The 18,736-nt window shown below is 43.4% G+C and overlaps 1 protein-coding gene across 2 annotated transcripts in view; it reads right to left on the bottom strand.

Annotated features, from left to right (window-relative positions):
• Nucleotides 1–992: 992 nt before the first annotated feature.
• Nucleotides 993–18,736, bottom strand: part of STN1 (STN1 subunit of CST complex) — a 35,769-nt gene continuing 18,025 nt past the window's right edge. The window contains exons 6-10 of one of the 2 annotated variants that reach the window (XM_082855051.1): nt 18,062–18,185; nt 16,763–16,937; nt 11,691–11,813; nt 9,228–9,300; nt 993–1,187 (exon numbers count right to left, since the gene is read on the bottom strand). In XM_082855051.1, coding sequence (XP_082711177.1) covers nt 1,030–1,187; nt 9,228–9,300; nt 11,691–11,813; nt 16,763–16,937; nt 18,062–18,185 — 653 coding nt within the window. In that variant the 3' untranslated portion in view covers nt 993–1,029. The remainder of the gene's footprint in view (nt 1,188–9,227; nt 9,301–11,690; nt 11,814–16,762; nt 16,938–18,061; nt 18,186–18,736) is intronic. The other variant, XM_082855052.1, reaches the window with a different exon arrangement.

The raw sequence follows: 18,736 nt of genomic DNA, 5'->3' as shown, positions 1-18,736 counted from the left end.
AGATGTGCCTTTTGTGAAGTGACTGTAATTAACGCCATATCTTCCTCCGAACTTTGTTTTCGCTGGCTGGATTTGTCATCGTCCTGTAAGAACAAGCCTATTACATACCTCGGATTTTTTCCCTTTACCTTGTCGTTCCGAGCAAAAGCATGACCCATCACCTGTCTGGGCAAATACTGAGTGTTTGGATGGTGTCAGGACGTCCTGCACGTTCAATGGTAACCTTGAAAACAACATCTACCACTGCCAAGTGATTGGTCAGCGGCCTCCGCCAAGAACTTCAGGGTATTAAGGGATGATGTATTTAGTCACAGTGTCCTCAAGCACAGGGAAATGTACTGAAGCACCTTGTGATTCAGAAGGACAATAAGGAAAACGACAAATACAGAGCCATGCCTTGGATCCTGTTTATTCCCGTTGATGCGTTGGTCTGTAGACAGAACTCAACCCAAGACTCTGGACCCATCACGGTGTTTGACCCACAGAAATTGTAGGTCAGCGACACTCGTCCAGGGAGAACGAGTCCTCTATACCAGGTTCTTAACCATCAAGATACACCAAGAAAGGACCTGATAGTCTGAAGTTTTAAAAAGTGTCTGAACTCGTGATCTGTATGCTCTTCAGCTCCCGCAGTACAAGCGCCTTTTCCACGGGATGCCCCTTTACCACAACAGAGCCTCCAACCAGTTCAGCTACCAACACTGTTTCTTCCTCTTCTGCTCTGTGAGTGATGCTTGGTCCAGCCAGGAGGCCAATGAGAAGGGTTTTCTTGTATGTCGTGGCTGAGATAAGTCTTTTATCCCAGGATACAGCAGGCAGAAGGCAGCCTCCAGAATTCATGCCAAGTTCCATTCTTCAAATTACCATATTTCATAGTTTATTATGAGATAATTGCCACCAGGCCTATAAGCCTCAGCACCATGTTAAAATCAGAGCCCGGGAGTGAACGCCACCTGTTTCCTCCTCCTCCCCCCCGCCCCCCCCCCCCCCCCCCCCCCGGCTCCACTCATGCTGCCTGCCGGCCTCTCCTCAGAACGCAGTGTAGTAGTTCTCTGTGGTGCTGATGATGTCACTCTGGTCCTCCAAGAGCTCCAGCACCTGCCGCAGCACAGTTTCACTCAGGACTGGGCTGAGGCTCAGGCGAGCACAGGCCAGGATGTGCAGGAAGTGGCAGCCCTTCTCCACGTCTGCAGGAAAAAGGGAGTTGGCTAAGCTTGGACACACCTGTCAGACCCTCCTCTCTCTCTCCTGTCCTCTCCTCTAAATGGAAGTCCTTCTTCAGAGTTCCTGGATCAGAACCTGCAGCTTAATAAGATCCCCAGATGATTCTTATGCACATTAAAGTAGGAGATGCACTGGCCTAGCTTATCAGTGACAACGAACCAAAACACCTGTTCTCAGGTCTGTGCCATGGACCACTGCTCGGGGATGCAGGCCTTCAACCTTCCAGGATTCCCAATCAATAATTTTATACTCATAACCCAGTGGGGATTTAGTGCTTGGTAGGCTTTTTTCTCTAATGAAGTTACATGTACGAGCACATGCATTCAGTTCTAACCCCCTAGCTTCCCAGGCGGGAGCCCTCTTGTGGCCGACAGCAGAGCCGGCTGGCAGCAGCCTCCACATTCCTTCTGTAACTCCTGGACGGTGGGACTGCGGTGGTGACCTTTGGCCTGTTCTCACTCTTCTCTGCCTAGGCTTCCAAAAAGTCTGCCTGTGACGACTGTATTCTAGGAACCTCTCACCCTCTACCCAAAACAAATGAGACCATTCGTAGCAGTTCAGGACGAGTGACCGCTTTCCTAGTTGAAATCAATGATTTGGTGTAGTGGTATTCACACTGAAGTTCTGACCATTAGAGGATCATGAAATCAATTTAGTGGGTTGTGGTTAGCATTCTTTTCTTACCAAACAGACTAGAGTATGAGATTACAGAATGTATTGCATTTTAGGTACGATAAACATTGAGAAACTTTATATTCAACTATACATGTATATGTATAGTTGAAATAAAATTTATAATAAAATTATATAATTTCCTAGGTGATGATGTAAAATTTATTTGTAACATCGAGTCAAAGTCAAACCTCATTCCTGGAAACAAACCCTCCCCAGTTTCCACCAAAGCCCCATTCACAGGGCCAGGCCTCTCACCGCCGTAACCCCAGCATCTGGCCCACTAGTGCTCTGCACAGTCACTGAATGTTGTTTGCAGGTGATAAAATGCTTTAGGCTCCAGGAAAGTCCTCAAAGAGGGGTTGTGGTGATGGGCAAAGCATGGTTGAGATTCTTTGCACCTTTGTGGCTTTGGGCAAGTCACTGCATCTTTAAGCCTCAGTTTTCTGACCCATGGGGAGTGGGGCTGGGGGGCACCTCTGAGGTCCTTCCCAGCTCTAAGGGTCAGGGATGTTCACAGGCAGTGGTCCTGGGCTAACAAAGACCTGCAAATTCTGACCTCTAGTGGCTAGTCAACTCATTGTTCCTCCCGACTGGGTTACTGTTGGGAAACTCGCCACCTCCCCTGGTCTCCACATTTCCAGGCTATTTCTTCAACATTCGTTCGATCAAGATTTCCTGAACACCTACTACATGTGCAGTGCTGAGCAAGGAGGAGCAAGTACAGAGTGCAGACAGAGAGCTGACTCTGGAGTCCAAAGGACCCGAATAAAAATGCTGGCTCTATGACTGGGGCAAAGTGGTCCAGGTCTCTCAGTCCGCATCCTCATCTGTTAAATGGGAAGAAAAGCACCCACTTCACTCATGGTTGTGTGGGTGAAAGGAGACCCATGGTGGGGGCTTCTTCCATGGAGAATTACTATGATTCTATGGTCATATCCATAACCTAAGAAGATGCACATAACCTTGTCCCTGCTCTAAAGAAGCTTTGACTCTTCCCGAGAGGAAGGGCTGATGACGGAGGGTGAAGGACTGCAACCAGACTGGGCTTGCACACAGCAGAGAGGAAGCCCTGGGAATTTCAGCACTGCTCGGCTTGTGATCTCAGTTCTTTTAAGACCTGGGTGCTCAGGCTCAGGGCTCAAGGTGACCTACAGGCATATGTGGTCAGCAATGCTGACTGCCCCAAAGGCCTTAAACTAATTCTTCACAAAGGCCATTCTGCCGTCGAGGGTTGCCTGGTAAGGCTGTTCACAAAGTGACCTTCCATGCACGTGGGGAGAAGGATTGGTGTTAGTTCTTTAAATGTTTGGAATTCACCAGTGAAGCCATCAGGTCCAAGGCTTTTCTTTGTTGGGAGATTTTTGATTATTGATTCAATCTCCTTACTATGTATCTATTCAGACTTTCTATTTCTTCAGGATTTAGTCTTGATAGGTTTTGTGTTTCTAGGAATTTCCATTTCACCTGGTTGTCCAATTTGTTGGCGTACAATTGTTTATAGTACTTTGTTATAATCCTTTTTATTTCTGTAGAATCAGTCCTAATGTCCTCATTTTCATTTCTGATTCTAGTAACTGGAGTTTTTCTCCTTTTTCTTAGTCTGCCTAGCTAAACGCTTGGCAATTTTAGGGATCTTTTCAAAGAACCAACTTCTGGTTTCATTGATTTTCTCTATTGTCTCTCTATTCTCTATTTCATTTATTTGTGCTCTAATCTTTATTATTTCCTTCCTTCTACTAGCTTTGAGTTACTTTCTTCTTCTTTTTCTAGTTCCTTAAATTGTAAAGTTATATAAGTGTTCTTAGCTATACAGTTCCCCTCATACAAAGCTCTTCTGTGTCCTAGAAGTTTTGGTACTTTGGGGTTTTGTTTCCATTCATCTCTAAGTATTTTCTAATTTCCCACATGATTTCTTCTTTAGTCTACTGGTGAAGAGTGTATTGTTTAATTCCCAAAAATTTGTTAATTTTTCAGTTTTACTTCTGTTATTGACTTTTAACTTCAGAAGATGCTAGTCAGAGAAGATACTTTGTATGATATCCACCTATTAAAATCTATTGAGACTTAATTAATGGTCTCTCCTGGAAAAGGTCCCACGTACATGTTGTATGCTGTATGTATGCTGTTGTCAGGTAGTCTTTCGTGTGCGTCTGTTAGATCTAGCTGATTTATTGTGTTATTTAAGTCCTCTATTTCCTTACCTTCTGTCTAGTTGTTCTATCCGTTATTGACAGTGGGATACTGAAATCTCCAACTATTATCATAGAACCACTTACTTCTTTCAATTCCATCAGTTTTTGCTTCATATATTTTGACGGTCTGTCATTAGGTACAAAATGTTTAAAATTTACTATGTCTTCTGGCTGTATTCAACCTTTTATTAATATACAATGTCCTTCTTTGTCTCCTGCAACATTTTTTTTAAAATTTGGTTATTTATTTATTGGCTGTGTTGGGTCTTCATTGCTGTGCGCAGGCTTTCTCTAGTTGTGGTGAGCAGGGGCTACTCTTCGTTGGAGTGTGCAAGCTTCTCATTGTCGTGGCTTCTCTTGTTGCGGAGCATGGGCTCTAGCCGCGTGGGCTTCAGTAGTTGTGGCACGTGGGCTCAGTAGTTGTGGCTTGCAGGCTCAGTAGTCGTGGCTTGTGGGCTCTAAAGCACAGGCTCAGTAGTTGTGGTGCATGGGCTTAGTTGCTCCGCAGCATGTGGGATCTTCCTGGACCAGGGATCGAACCCGTGTCCCCTGTATTGGCAGGCGGATTCTTAACCACTGCGCCACCAAGGAAGCCCTCTTGCAACATTTTTGATTTAAAGTTTATTTTGTCTGATATTAGTATAACTGCCCCTGTTCTCTTTTGGTTACTATTTGCATGGGATATATTTTTCTGTCCTTTCACTTTCAACCTATCTGTGCTTTTGGATCTAAAGTGAGTTTCTTGTAGTTGGCATATAGTTGGAGTTCTTGGGGTTTTTTTTCAATCCATTCTGCCAATCTCTGTCTTTCGATTGGAGAGTTCAATCCATTTACATTTAACCTAATTACTGATAAGAGGGACTTACTTCTGTCATTTTGCTATTTGTTTTCTATATGCCTTATAGCTTTTGGTCCCTCAATTCCTGCATTACTGTCTTCTTTTGTGTTTAGTTGATTTTTTTAATAGTGAAATGTTTAAAATTTCCTTTTGTGTATATTCTAGAGCTATTTTCTTTGTGGTTACCACAGGGATTACATTTAGCATCCTATAGTTATAACACACTAATTTGAATTTATTCTAGTTTAACTTCAATAATATATAAAACCTCTGTTCCTTCTCCTTTGCAGCTCTGTCCCCACCCCTTTCAGTTGTTGATGTCACAAAACCACAACTTCATACACTGTGCCCAAGAACACAGACTAATAATTCTTTTAAGTGTATTAGGCTCCTAAGATTCTTGGTTTACAGGTTATTTTTCTTTTAGCATTTTGAATATATCAGCCTACTGCCTTCCAGCCTCCAAAGTTTCAGATAAGAAATCTGATCATCTTACTGATGTGACAAGTTGTTTTTCTCTTGTAGCTTTCAAGATTCTTTCTTTTGTTTTGACTCTCAAAAGTTTGATTATAATGTGTCTTGGTGTGCTCTCTTTGAGTTCATCTTAATTGGAGTTCACTGAGCTTCTTGGATGTTTATATTCATGTCCTTCATCCTATTAGGGCCGTTTGCAGCCATTATTTCTTCAAATATTCTCTCTGCCCCTTTCTCTCTTCTTCTGGGACTCCCACAATGCATATGTTGGTCCATTTGATGACGTCCCACAGGTTCTTCAGGTTCTGTTCACTTTTCTTCAGATTTTTCCTGCTCAAATTTGCCTTTGAATCACTGGTAAACTTTTCACTTCAGTTACTGTACTTTTCAGAATTTCTTTTTGGTTTCTTTTTAGTTTTTGTATCTCTTTATTGATATTTTCTATTTTGTTCACCCATCATTTTCTTAAGCATCTTTAAGACAACTGTTTCAAAGTCTTTGGGTAATAAATTTGCCATCAGGTCTTTTTCAGGGACAGTTTCTGTTGCTTATTTTTCCCTTTGAATGGGCCATAGTTTCCTGTCTCTTTGAATGTCTTTCGTTTTTAGTTGAAAACTGGACATTTGAATCTAATAATGTGGTAACTCTGGAGATTAGATTCTTCACCTTCCGTGGTGTTTGCTGCTTTTTGTTATTGTTTTTATTTTTTTGGTTGTTGTAGGCTGTCTCTGTGCCAAGGAGCAGCCTGAGATGGAAACCTAAGGTCTTCTCAGGTCTATTTCTGAGCCTGTGCCTTTCCCTGGGCATGTGTGCTCGCTTTCTAATTTTACCCATATATGCAGGTGCTTTTGAATGTTCTAGTCTTTCTTTTCTGGCTCCAAAAGGGGGAAAAAAGAGAAATGAAGGGGTTTAAAAAAAAAGGGTGCCAGTCTTTTAAATCCCTGGAAGTCACTTCAGCTGTTGGGTGAGCAGCTTACAACAATGGGAGGAGGTACAACAATGGCCACCCACCTCTCTGCCTGCACCTCTGTGATCAGAAGCAGCAACTGGTGATCAGAGCACAAATCCCTGATACATGGAGGACTGGGTCCTTTTTGCCCCCGCTAGCTCCCATAAGCTCTGTACAAACTGCTCCAGAAACACATGCACAGCCGCCTGCCATGTAGCTGGGGATGGGGGATGAGTAGCTGCTACTAACATCTGAAAACTGACTGAAATTAACCCCAATTCATTGTCCAAACCTTCCTCTGGAAGTTGCTAGCCTTGATAGACTCCAGAGTTCCAAAATAGCTACATCAGACAGATGCAATTGTTGTCTAAGTGGAGGGAAGGATTCTTGGTGTTCTTACTCTGCCATATTCCTAAGAGTTTCATAAAACACCGATTTATTTCATCCTCATAACAACCCACGATGTAGGTACGATTATTATCCCTGCTTTGCGTATAAAGAAACTGAGGCACAGACTTGCTCAAGGCCACACAGCTACAAAGTGGCAGAGCTGGGATTCAAACCCAAGCAAGGTGGCTCCAGAGCCCAGCTCTTCACAACTATGCCATGCGGCCCATCTTCAGACAAACCCTCTATCAGTGCTTTAGGGACCTAAAACTGGCCCATGTTTATAATCCTTTCATTATTGTAGGTTTACCCTCTGCTGAAATATTCATAAGTGACTAAAGGTTTTAAGTTCTCCTACCAATCATACTGCCAAGGAAAACTCAATGCTATGTTTCATACTGAAAGGTTAGAAACAAACTAAAGGTTCAGTAGGAATACTTAAATAAATGGTCGAATATCTATCAATACATATAGTGGAATACTGTGCAGCCATTAAAAAGACAGGTACTTTTACACATACTGTTGCTGAATGGCTGCTATAAGCCAATGTTAGATTTAAAATACAAGGTATAAACCACTGAGTATTGTATGCTAAGCTTTACTTATGTTTTTTAGAAAGGATAAACTATACAAACATGTTTATAAGTGCATATAACATCTCTAGAAGGATATGCCAGAAACTAGTAACACCCACTGCCTTTGGAAAGGGGAACACAGAGCCTGGGGCTCAGTGTTGGGAGGGAGTCTCACTTTTTCTGTGTGTGTTTTTGTACTTTTTGACTTTTTATCCTGTGCATACATTATTCAGAAAAATGTTTTAATGTCATAGGTATTTCTTATGAAAAGGGGTGGCTGCAACAGACTCTGACAGTTCCTACAAGGTATGTTTACTGGCATTCCCAGTTACTCATGCTCCAGAATTTGTCTCCTGGGAGTTTACTAGTTCCAGGGAATTGGCTTATGTTTTTTAAAGGCTCCCATTTACAGACTGAGTAGCAGAGCCTGTCCACCTTGACACACACACTCACCAAAGCAGGAGCTGGCCTGTGGATTAGAAGTGGATATAAAACCTGCCACTTTATAGACCCTCAGGTCACCAAGGCTGTTTGGTTCTCCTAAGAAATGAAGTGTGAATTGCTTTCCTTTGCTTCAGCAGGCCCTAGGATCACTTTAATCCACCCTGCTCCTAATACACATCAAAATAAGAGTCTAGCCAGATGGCTTGGGACTACCATGAGCGCAGGAATGTCACCTGGGGACCAGCCTCTCCTCTCATCCCTTCTTGGTTGAAGAATCCCACATTTCACAGCTCTAAAAAGCTCCTTAAATTGTGGATAGGTGGTTTTTCCCCCAACTAAAGGATATTTATCCTTCTTGTTCTGAATGAAGTGAACAATAGTTAGAAACCTTGCATTAAAATAATAGATTGCTTTCAGTTTATTTTAAGACCTGTTGTCACACCACTCTGGGAGGTGACTTCATGGGTCCTTAAAAGCTAAATAAGGCTGCATACCATAAACACCAGGGCTGGAGATCTGGTCCAGCTCCACCTGCTGACTCAGCCTGGAACAGGTCCAGGCCCCAGGGATATATGGGCTTTAAGGACTGGAGGTGGACCTCCCGGGAGAGAAAGAAAGCAGAATGAGGAGGCCTGTGCTCACTAACAAGCCTTTCCACTTTTCTTCTGGCGTCATTTGTTGACATATGCCAACATTTGTTAATAGCACATGTTTGCAAAAGGTAGACTTTGAAAAGTCACCTTTAAGAGCGATCAGTTTACACAGGATTTAAACATAGGACTAATGTTTTCTTCTCTTTCTAACTAGTATGAAAATGGTAATGTCTGTTATCAGACTCTCTACAGTTTGAGTTTGTAACCACTAGGGGCTGATCTAACTCCACTAAAACCAACTATTTTCTCAACCATTTCTTTTGCAAATTATCAGGTTTCAGGATGACTGAATTACACTGTTCACAAACTGTAATGTCTAGAACCATTCCACCCAACCTTGAAGGGCTTGATGTCAGAAGAGAGGAAAATGCCAGGTTTGGGTTCAGAGACAAGAAGGAAGAGTGGAACAAGAAATAACACAAATTACAGAGGACACGAAACCAGAAGGATGTTAAAAAGTCCTAGCGTAACAGCTGACCTTGCTGTATCAGAATCACTTGAGGAGCTCACCTGTCTAGCCCCCATCCCAGCCCCTAGTGAATCAGAATCGCTAGGGGTGGGACCTGAGTGTTGTATGTTCAAAAAAGCTCCAAGGTTGACTCTTACGTGTGGCCCATGTCAGAACAACTGTGCAAGGCTAACGCTCACTTTAGGAAGGGGGAGTCTGAGGCTCAGAGAGGGCAGGTATCTTGACCAGTCATGCTTCCAAGTTGTTACTGGGAAAGGTCCCAGGTTTCCTGACTCTCCACCTAGCGCTCTCCGGGAGGGAACAGCCCCCTCCAGGGCACCAAGACACATGTACGTTACGCCACTTACGGTTTGGTTTCTGGCAGTCCTCTTGAATGATCTGGTGGATCTTTCTGTGTAATTCCTTGTCTTCTCTGGTGACCTAAATAGGAAAAACAGTTCGGAAAGAAATGTTAAGTAAAACAGAGGTTGTGTCATCCAGACACCCAAATTGGTCTTTAGGATAGTTTCTAAAGATTTCATAACGATCCTCATCCCTACACCAACAGAGTGTCGCTTTGGATACGTGGCCAGCTGTCAAACCAGTTCTGTCCCTAAGTAGCTCACTGCTCTGAAGTCCACCCACAGGCATATTCCCTCGGGAGGTGGTTTACGGGGAGGCCATGATAGAAAGAAAAGCTGGAATCCCTTGCTTTCAAGGAGCAACTTTTGTCTTAAATATTCATAACACATTCATAAAATTTCTCTTATTCATTATGTTCTTGAGGGAGGCACAAGTGATCAAACCCGAGGACTCTTTCCTCTTGTGTTTCTTCTTTTCTATCTTGGGTTTCACATTCCTTCACCCAACCATAGGGAAAAAAACAAAAGAAATAAAACTGTAAGGCAAAGCTAGCAAGAGAGTAAATCTAGTTTATGAATGGGAACACTGTCTGTTCTCAAAGGCAAACATAACCAAGGTTCCTTTCTCAGCCAGCCATCAAATGGGTTTCACCTTCATGTTCAACAGTAAATCTAAAATCAAAGAGAAAGAAAGGAAAAAAGAGGAAGAAAGGAAGGGGAAAAAAGGAAGAAGGAGAAAAAAAAAAGTACGCAAACACACACATATGTCAGGATGCTCCTTGGACTGACGGACTTGGAATGAGCAGATTTAAGAATGGGGGTTCTGATAAGGACCCTTCTCTGGACTTACAGGGTGTTGGGAAGATTAAGTAAGGTAATGTGGGAGAGCTGCTAAAAGCTGGAAAGCACTATACAGAGAAAAGATAACTCCGCCCCTGAGGCAATGCCCTCAGGAAAACAGAAACCTAGGAGCCAGGGTTGAGGTAGAAGGGGGGAGTGAAGTCAGAGAAGGGGGGCGGCTCTGCTGAGGAAAATAGAGCTATTAGAGCTGGATCACCCCATTCCAGCTCAGACTGATTCACAGGAGGAAGTGCCCCAGCCCTGCCACACCTCATCCCTGGACTGCTGCCCATGGTCTGCTGTTCCTCAGGAAGAGCAGCTTCCTACTGACCCAGGAGGCCACGCAGAGCCTCCCGGGGGGCGATGTGAGGGTGCGGGTGGGGGTGGGAGGGTGTTAGGGTGAGTTGCCCAGCATGAGCTTCTCCAACCACAAGAAGCGATCAGCTCCCACCAGGCCTGCCCGTCCTGGGAGGCAGCGGGGGGTGGGGGCTGCCCTCACCCTTATACGGAATGGAATACCCTTTTCAGAAGTTATTTAAATAGTATTTAAAACATATCTTAATTTTTAAAAATGTTCTAAAATGGGGAATCACTAGAGTTAATCAACATCGAGAAAATATCCTATTAAGGAAAGCTTCCCCTCGGGAATCATGCCTGTAAAGAATGAGGCTTCTGGGATCTCCCAGAGTTCTGATCTGTCTTCAGGAGAATCGCTCACAGCTGAAGCTACATCTGTGCTACTAAAGTGGACATCAATATCGGTAACAACATCAGTATCAGCTTGGTTCCTCCCATATTAAAGGTAGGCAGTGAGAGGTGAACTTTTAACTCAAAGTATGAGGTAGGCAAGCACCTGTACCCCTGGTGGGAATGTTAATTGGCACCACTTTTGAAGGAGGCAATCAAAAGCTTAAAGGTACATGCCCTTTACTCCAGCAATTCCTCTTTTAAGAGTCGATCTTACGGAAATACTTACATAAGTCCACAAGAAAACAGACATAGCAACACTATATGTGAGGACGAGAGTTGGAAACAATATAAATGGCCATCAGAGATAAGTGGTTAAACAATTTACGGCAAGTTCCCACAATAGGGAAAACCATGCAGACGTCAAAAAGAATGAGACAGGTTTATAAGGACTAATATGGAAAGATGACTGTGATGTGCTGTTCTGGCATCTCCAAAAGTTGCTGAGCATTATTTAGAGCAGTGGTTCTCAACTGGGTCAGGGGACACTTGGCAATGTCTGGAGACGTTTAGGTTGCCACAATTGGGGGTGCTGCTACCGGCATCTAGTAGGTGAAGGCCAAGGATGTGCCAAACATCCTACAATGCAAAGGACAACACCCCACAACAAAGAATCATCTGGCTCAAACAGTGCTGAAGTTGAGAAATCCTGATTTAGAGGAAGATCACATCTTTTTGGTAACAGGAGCCTATATTTACATGTGTGCCAAAGGCTGTACTGTTAAAAGCAGTATCTTGAGGAAAGATAAGGGCCAACTTTCACTCCTTACTTTATGTACCTCCTAATGACGGATTTTTAAAAAACAGGAAACAAACAATCCTAAGTAATAAATATATTTGCAGTTGAAGCTAAGAAAAAAAATTAAGTTGCAGGTCTCTTACATAGAATAGGTTATCAAAACCACCATCTTTCTGGAAAACAAGTCCTTCTTCCTGCAGCAGCTTTATAGCGTTCCTAAATATACTATGAATTGCCTTGGAAGTGGTGTCATTCTTAAAATCCATCTGTAGGAAGAAAAAAAGGAAAAAAAAATAAAGGAAGAAAAGAAATAAGTCCCATCTTACAGCACTTGAGGGCAACTCCCTAGACCAACTGGTTATAAATTCACCCAACAGGCTTTTTATCTACTGAGTCAAAAAGATTCAGGTATGCACGGGCCTAGCAGGATGGTATTTAAGGAGGATTGGGAAGTTTGCTCTGGCAGAATCACACTTGATAACTGTTCCACACCTTGGTTATGATTTTTTGTTTGTTTAATTCATTTAACTCAATGATATAAAATGGAAATATCAAAATGACAATCTTTGATTTATTTTTTTATACAGAGCCCAAAATTCTATACCTACTGGCTCACTTTTTTCATTAAAATTGTGGCCATATATACAACTTCTTCCTATGGACATCAAAGAACTTTACACACATTGAAATAATAAGTTGGGGATTCCAGCACATAGAGAGTATTAAATAGACTCCTTATTTTAAATGGAGGACAGTGGAGACAAACAGCTGTGCAGAGATCTGTCAAAGGGGAGGGTCCATGGGCTGAAGGTGGCCAGGGCCCTAGGGGAAGCGAGAACACCATGAGGAAGGACCCTCTGCTGCTGTCAGTTTGCTCTCTCCTCAATTTCAGTATCCCTTCCCTTCTCTAAGAGTCAAGTTTGCCTAGAGAGGTTACCAGGTCATCCTACTTCTTATTTCAAGGAGGCCAGGTTTTCAGCTATGTCCTACCATGGTTAACTAGACTGTGTGCTTCTTGAGTTGGGGACTCATCTCGGCCACCTGCTCCCTGACACATAGTGGGTGATGGAGAAAATATGTGTGTATTCAGGGGAAATACCCCATATAGGTAGGCGATATCCTCCTAATTATTCCATTAGGGATTTTCCGTTCATTCCTAAAACAAAGGAAGTGGTAAGTAGTAAGTGTCCTTCAAGGTACAGATCCATTTGTAATGTGACAGAAATACATCAAGATACTAGAAAGATCAGAGTGCCAAAGAAACGTGGCAAAGCTTCCAAAAGAGTGTTTGAAGGCACAGTCCTACTCCTCTAACGGAAGGTCCTTATGGAGGCTGGCTGGGGCAGCACTCACAGATGCTGAAACAGAGAGTGGGGCTGGGATTTGCTGATGACATTCCCACAAAGTGACAGGGAGAGGAAAGGAACTCCCAAATGGCCTCAAGTATTGACAGCTCCATCCTGAAAGAAATCTTCGCTTTCTAGAAGAGGCCTCCCAGACAGGCACTGTTTGAATCTAACAGATCTTGGTGATGTTTCACAAATGTGCTCTCCTGAGCTGAACAGGAGAGACTAACGTTCTTAATTAATAGCCTAGGTTTTTTCTCAACAGAACAGGCCTGGAGAACCTGGCCAGTAGAACAGGAGGGCCTGAGAGTTGACAAGCACTCCAGGTTATGACAGCACCCATTCTCTGAAGGGAGAACAGGTTGAGAAATATTTGATGACTCCCACGGGCAGAAAAGCTATCTGGGTGTGTTTAGAATAAACACCTCTCCCAGCGATCCTCAGTCACATATCTTTTTATCCAGGGGGGCTTGAGGCAAAGCTGTTTTTAATTTCATACGTGAGTGCTCTCACTTAGGAAAAGAACGCTCAACCCAACACAGGCTCCCCTACATGACTTTACAACTACTTCATCTTCATAATTCTCAGGAGATTTGTCTTCTTTGGTCAATTTAATGTAAGGATCCTAAGGGTCGAGTTTATTATGTCTCTTCCCAATATAGAAATAAATGGGAAACTGACTAGAAATGTTGTTGCACGATTATTCCTGTCATTAAAAATGACTCTTGGTTATCCTCAGACCATACAGAAAGCCCGGTTCCTCCTCCCAGATTTCAGTCAGATCGAGCAGCAGGAAGAGAGGGTGTGAGGCCTGGGAGAGTAAAAGCAGTTTCAGCTGTGAACAAGGAGGACCCAGCAGAAAAGGCTCTCTGTAAATATAAACAATACGTGAAGCTTCCTTTCCAAAAACATTTGCCTCAGCTGAACTCAGGACATAATTCCCTGCTGGTTATAAAGACACAGGCTCAAGGATAAAGCCTCCAGTCGTCCCTCTAGCTAGCAGCTTTTCCTGGCCTGAGATGTGTGTCTTTCTTGTCTTTTTCTAAAGAGCAATGACAGACTCATCTCATTCAGGAAACCGAAACTGTTCAGAAACAAAAACAGTGACCAGCTGAACGGGCTGAGCCTTCGCGGGCCTCTCCTCGTGGCAGGTCAGGAACTGGGTGGATCTCTGAAATATATATATAGTCTTCATTCCCAAACAAACTCAACATTTATCGAGTTGTCAAAGAAACAATGGTTTTGCAAGGTTTGTTTATCATGTTTCTGGATTTGCTAAAAAGGGCCACTGTGGAAAAAAAGAAAGGGGGAAAACATTCAAACCCACTCTCCCCAGCCTCTAAGCTAAGACAACATCACAATGATTTTTTTTGTTAAGCTTTCATCGGTATGACTACAGAAAGTGCCAAAGGGTCTAAGGTTTCACCATCATTGTAAAGCATCCTGGGTCTCCCAGGCTCTGTTAAACAGAATTCAATTTAATGACACTGACCTCCCCAACCAGAGCCATGTGAGGGAGTAATTCATAACTGATGGAAAAGTAGTTTCCAAAGACAAAACAGATATACTGCCATATTCATTTTTTTTAAACATATAGCACCGGGCAGATACAAATTTCTTTTCTAAGCATTCTCAAAAAGATATCACGCCAAAAGTCCTCCCTGGAATGTTCTGAATGGAGGGGCCTTTTAGTCCTCAATTCTCCCTACTTAATTATTGCAGAAGAGCTGGCTCACAGGAAGATGTGGTCTTTGCTAAGCTTCAACGTTTCCTTCTAAACATGCCAAGAGAGTGGTCAGAAGTCCTGGGAGGCCAAGTTGGCACTGAGCCTCCTCTAAATGATTAAATGGGAAGAAGGTCACTCCTGCTGTCAGTGGACAGCTGGGGAGCTACAACTGTGCAGAAGCAACGGTGGCACAGAACAAAGCGGCCAGTCCTGACCCTCCCCACCTCGGTGTTTCCTGAAACAATATCCCTCATCTCCATGTATGAAATTGCGGGTCACTGGGCACACAGCCTGGTGACAGGAAGAGATAATCAAGTTCACGAATGAAACTGAGAAGCAGTGGTCATGCTTAGGAGGTCGGGACAGAGACCTGGTATCTGTTCCACCAGAATCACAAAGAATAATTATGTTACCTCACAAGGGTACTCATGGCAGCCCTGGTGGCAATGGCAAAAGACTAGAAAACATCTAAACAGTCCAGGAATGGAGAGACCCCTTAAGGAAATTATGATACACATAATAAAAGATTATTATAGAGTGGCAAATATGTAAGTATGGCTAGGAAAGGACCTATAAGACATGCTGTCCAATGAAAACCTAGGTAGATATAGTGTTTAGTATGATACCATTTGTGTAAAAAAGGGGATACAACTACTTCTAGTTTATATATGCAGATTATCTCCAGAAGGATACTCATGAGATGGTGCTCGTCTCTGTAGAAAGGGGATGAGGAAGGAGGATGGGAAGGAAACTTAAAAACTAGACAGTTTCCTGGACTATTCGAATTTTTATTTTTTTATCTATTTTTGTTTTCTCATTTTGTTTTTTGGCTGTGCAGCACAGCTTGCAGGATCTTAGTTGCCCGAAAGCAGTGAAAGCACCGAGTCCTAACCACTGGACCACCAGGGACCTCCCAGACTATTTGAATTTTTACAAGTTTTCATTCCTTCAATCAACAAATAATTGTGGAGAGCATACTTTATGCCAACCATGTTCTAGGCCGTGTTCTAGAGAGCAAAGAATGAGACAGACAAAGGCTCTGCTCTTAGAGAACTTAAATTCTGGTGGGGTAATAGGCACACAAAACAAATAAATACCAGTGCTATCACGAAATGTGGAAACAGAGTGATAACACAGTGAGGAAGCTGGTGGCTATCAGAGCAGAAGGTCAGGGAGGGCAAGAAGGTGACATTCAAGCAGAGATCATTCCCAGTGGAATAAATGAAATAAATAAATACAAGTCATGTTACAGCAACAAAAAAACTAAGGAATTGCAATGAAAAGGAAAGTCTAAAACCAAAGTCTCAGATAATTCTTAATTCCAAGCAAATAAGTAAACACCAAACAACTTGAGTTCACCTCTAACACTATGGGTGTTAAAAAATGAGGACAGGGCTTCCCTGGTGGCGCAGTGGTTGAGAGTCCGCCTGCCGATGCAGGGGACACGGGTTCGTGCCCCGGTCCGGGAAGATCCCACATGCCGCGGAGCGGCTGGGCTCGTGAGCCATGGCCGCTGGGCCTGTGTGTCCGGAGCCTGTGCTCCGCAACGGGAGAGGCCACAACAGTGACAGGTCCGCATACCGCAAAAAAAAAAAAAAAAAAAGAGGACAGCTCTTTCTAGGATGAATAAAAAATTACTTGAGTATTCCCTGCAATTTTTACTTATAAACCAGACTGAATACAACTTGATCTTTATTTAAACTCCTAAGACACGACAGATCAACCTTATTCTGGAGAAGACAGAACAAGTCATTAAAAACCTTGGTTTGAGTTCAAGAATCATCTTGCTGATCAAAAAATAATCTTGGAAGGATAATTTTAGCTCTTCTCATCTATTTCCCCCTCAGTTGGTTCCTGCTGACATTAAATACCCATCTCAGTGAGTACTAAGTGCTATGAACCTTATTTTTTTTTCTACCTGAAGATTAAGCTTTATGAGATTAAGGAGGGGAAAAGGGCATGCATGTGCATTCTCCTTTCAAATTCTCAGTGGTCAGTGACTTTTCCAGAATAGAATCAACATAACCTCTATACTCCGGGTACACCCTGTGAGTCTCAATGCCACAGTCATGTCCACCCACACCCTCCACCTGCAGATGTGGGGCAGGGGCCTCGAATTCTCACATGGTCATGCCGCACTTACTCGCCCGGAGCAGTCGCTGTGAATCACAGGCTGGTTGGCAAGGGACAGCAGGGACTCCACCGTTTCCAACTCCTGCTGGTAAAAGGTTTGCACTCTGTTCTCCACAAGGAATTCTTTGACTTTTTCACTCAGCAGATACGTGAGACTGTCAAGGTCCAGGGTGCCTGGATTGCTGCTGGGAGAAAGTTTTAACAAGCCCTGCAGAAAACTGTTACTTTTGTTCCTTTTGGACACATGTAAAACTGAAACAGCTAGCAAGTGCAATACTATACTGATGCATGTTTTTGACATAAGGAGCAGTTCACCCAGTGAACACTGTGTGGTTGTTTAAAAGGATGAGGCAGAACTACAGGAACTGATATTCGTGATAGATTTAGAAAAAAGTCAAGCTGCAGAATAGTATGTGAGGGACGGTGCCATTTTTGTAAGGAAGCAAAGGACAACCCACAAAATACGTGGGTGGATATTCATGCTTGTGTATGCAACCGAAGAAAAACGTCTAACAGGATACACACACCAACCTCTGCACAGTGGTAACCTCTGGGGAATGGTACTGAGGCGGGAGACAGGAAAATGGAGAACTTCCACGTTTTACTTTATACAGGTCTACAGTTTGGGGTTTTTTTAATATAATTTTTTGGAATATGTAATCTATAAATATTGAATATGTTTAAAAAATGGAAGGGTACATGGTGAAGAGTGTCCTTTCTATCCTCCTTCCAGCCCCCCTCCCACCGGCCGCCCCCCCCAGCAGCCACTATGATCATTTCTGTCTCCTCTGAGTTATTTGAGGCGTATAGTAACAAATATACATATATTCTTACTCCTCCTGTTTATTTTTCCGTCCCTGAAAGAGAATAAAGTCATCCCTGGTTGAGAGCGGCTGGTATTGTTTCTTTGATTATGATGTGCCTTTTGGCGCAGTTTTCTTCACGTTTCTTGCCTTGGGGTTCACTGAGCTTCTTGGATCTGTGAGTTTACAGTCCTCATCAAACTTGGAAAATTTTCATCCTTGATTTCTTCCAATATTCTCTCTCTGCTCCCCCCTCCACTCCTTCGGAGACTCCAATTACACATATATCTTCCTTACCAAACCTTAGAACACCTGCACTATTAACACCTTCACTTTACAGGTGAGGACACTGAGGCATCCAGAGCGGGGACACACTTGCCTGGAGCTCCACAGTGAGTGAGTGGACAGTTCAGGATTTGGACCCAGGCCCACCCCAGAATCTGGGATCCCACTGGTTGGCCTCATTGCTGTGGTCACATCCTCGGCAGTCATAGTCCAGAACTTACCTCAGTGCCTCTTCTTTCTCTAGGGCTGGGCTGCGGAAGGGCTGGTCATAAACTTTCCTGTAGATGGTGGGCAGCTCAAGCATCCTTGCGATCTGAATGTTGCACACTGGATCATCCACTTTATCTAACAAGCCACAGGGGAAAGCAGGCCACAGAAATTACACTGAGATTAGTGCTTCCCCATGTCCAGACTGCTGCCAGGACAACAGTAAACGAAGCACTTGGTGGGTCTCCTTCCTCAAGGATGCCCAGGATCACAGTCTAAACGCACTGAATGGTTCCCAGTCGTCCTGCGAGAGGGGATGCGATACCCTAAGTGACCCAGGCATGGCCAGAGGAGACCAGGGCTAGGGAAAGCGCATGAGCGTATTCACTGATCTGGTACAATGGTGGACAACTGGGCTGTCCTTGAGATTTCCAAGGACAAACCAGCCAGAGCGGTGCAAAGGGCACCACTCAGATGACAGAGAACTGTCACGCTTTTGATTAGCTGTTTTCTTTCAAAGTTAATGGACTCAATGGTGTTCAAGAAATTTCCATCATTTTGAAGACTATGAACACTCTTCCCTAAATGGATTCACACTCAGAGACTCTACTATGGTGTCCAAATGTTGAATACAATTTGTTAGTCATATACAATGAATCACTTGTTTTCTTTCCCAATTTATTTATAGT

This window comes from Leucopleurus acutus (genome assembly GCF_964270905.1).
Source record: "Leucopleurus acutus genome assembly, chromosome: 14".
Classification (NCBI taxonomy): Eukaryota; Metazoa; Chordata; class Mammalia; order Artiodactyla; family Delphinidae; genus Leucopleurus; species Leucopleurus acutus.
This window is presented reverse-complemented; position numbering and strand designations above follow the sequence as displayed.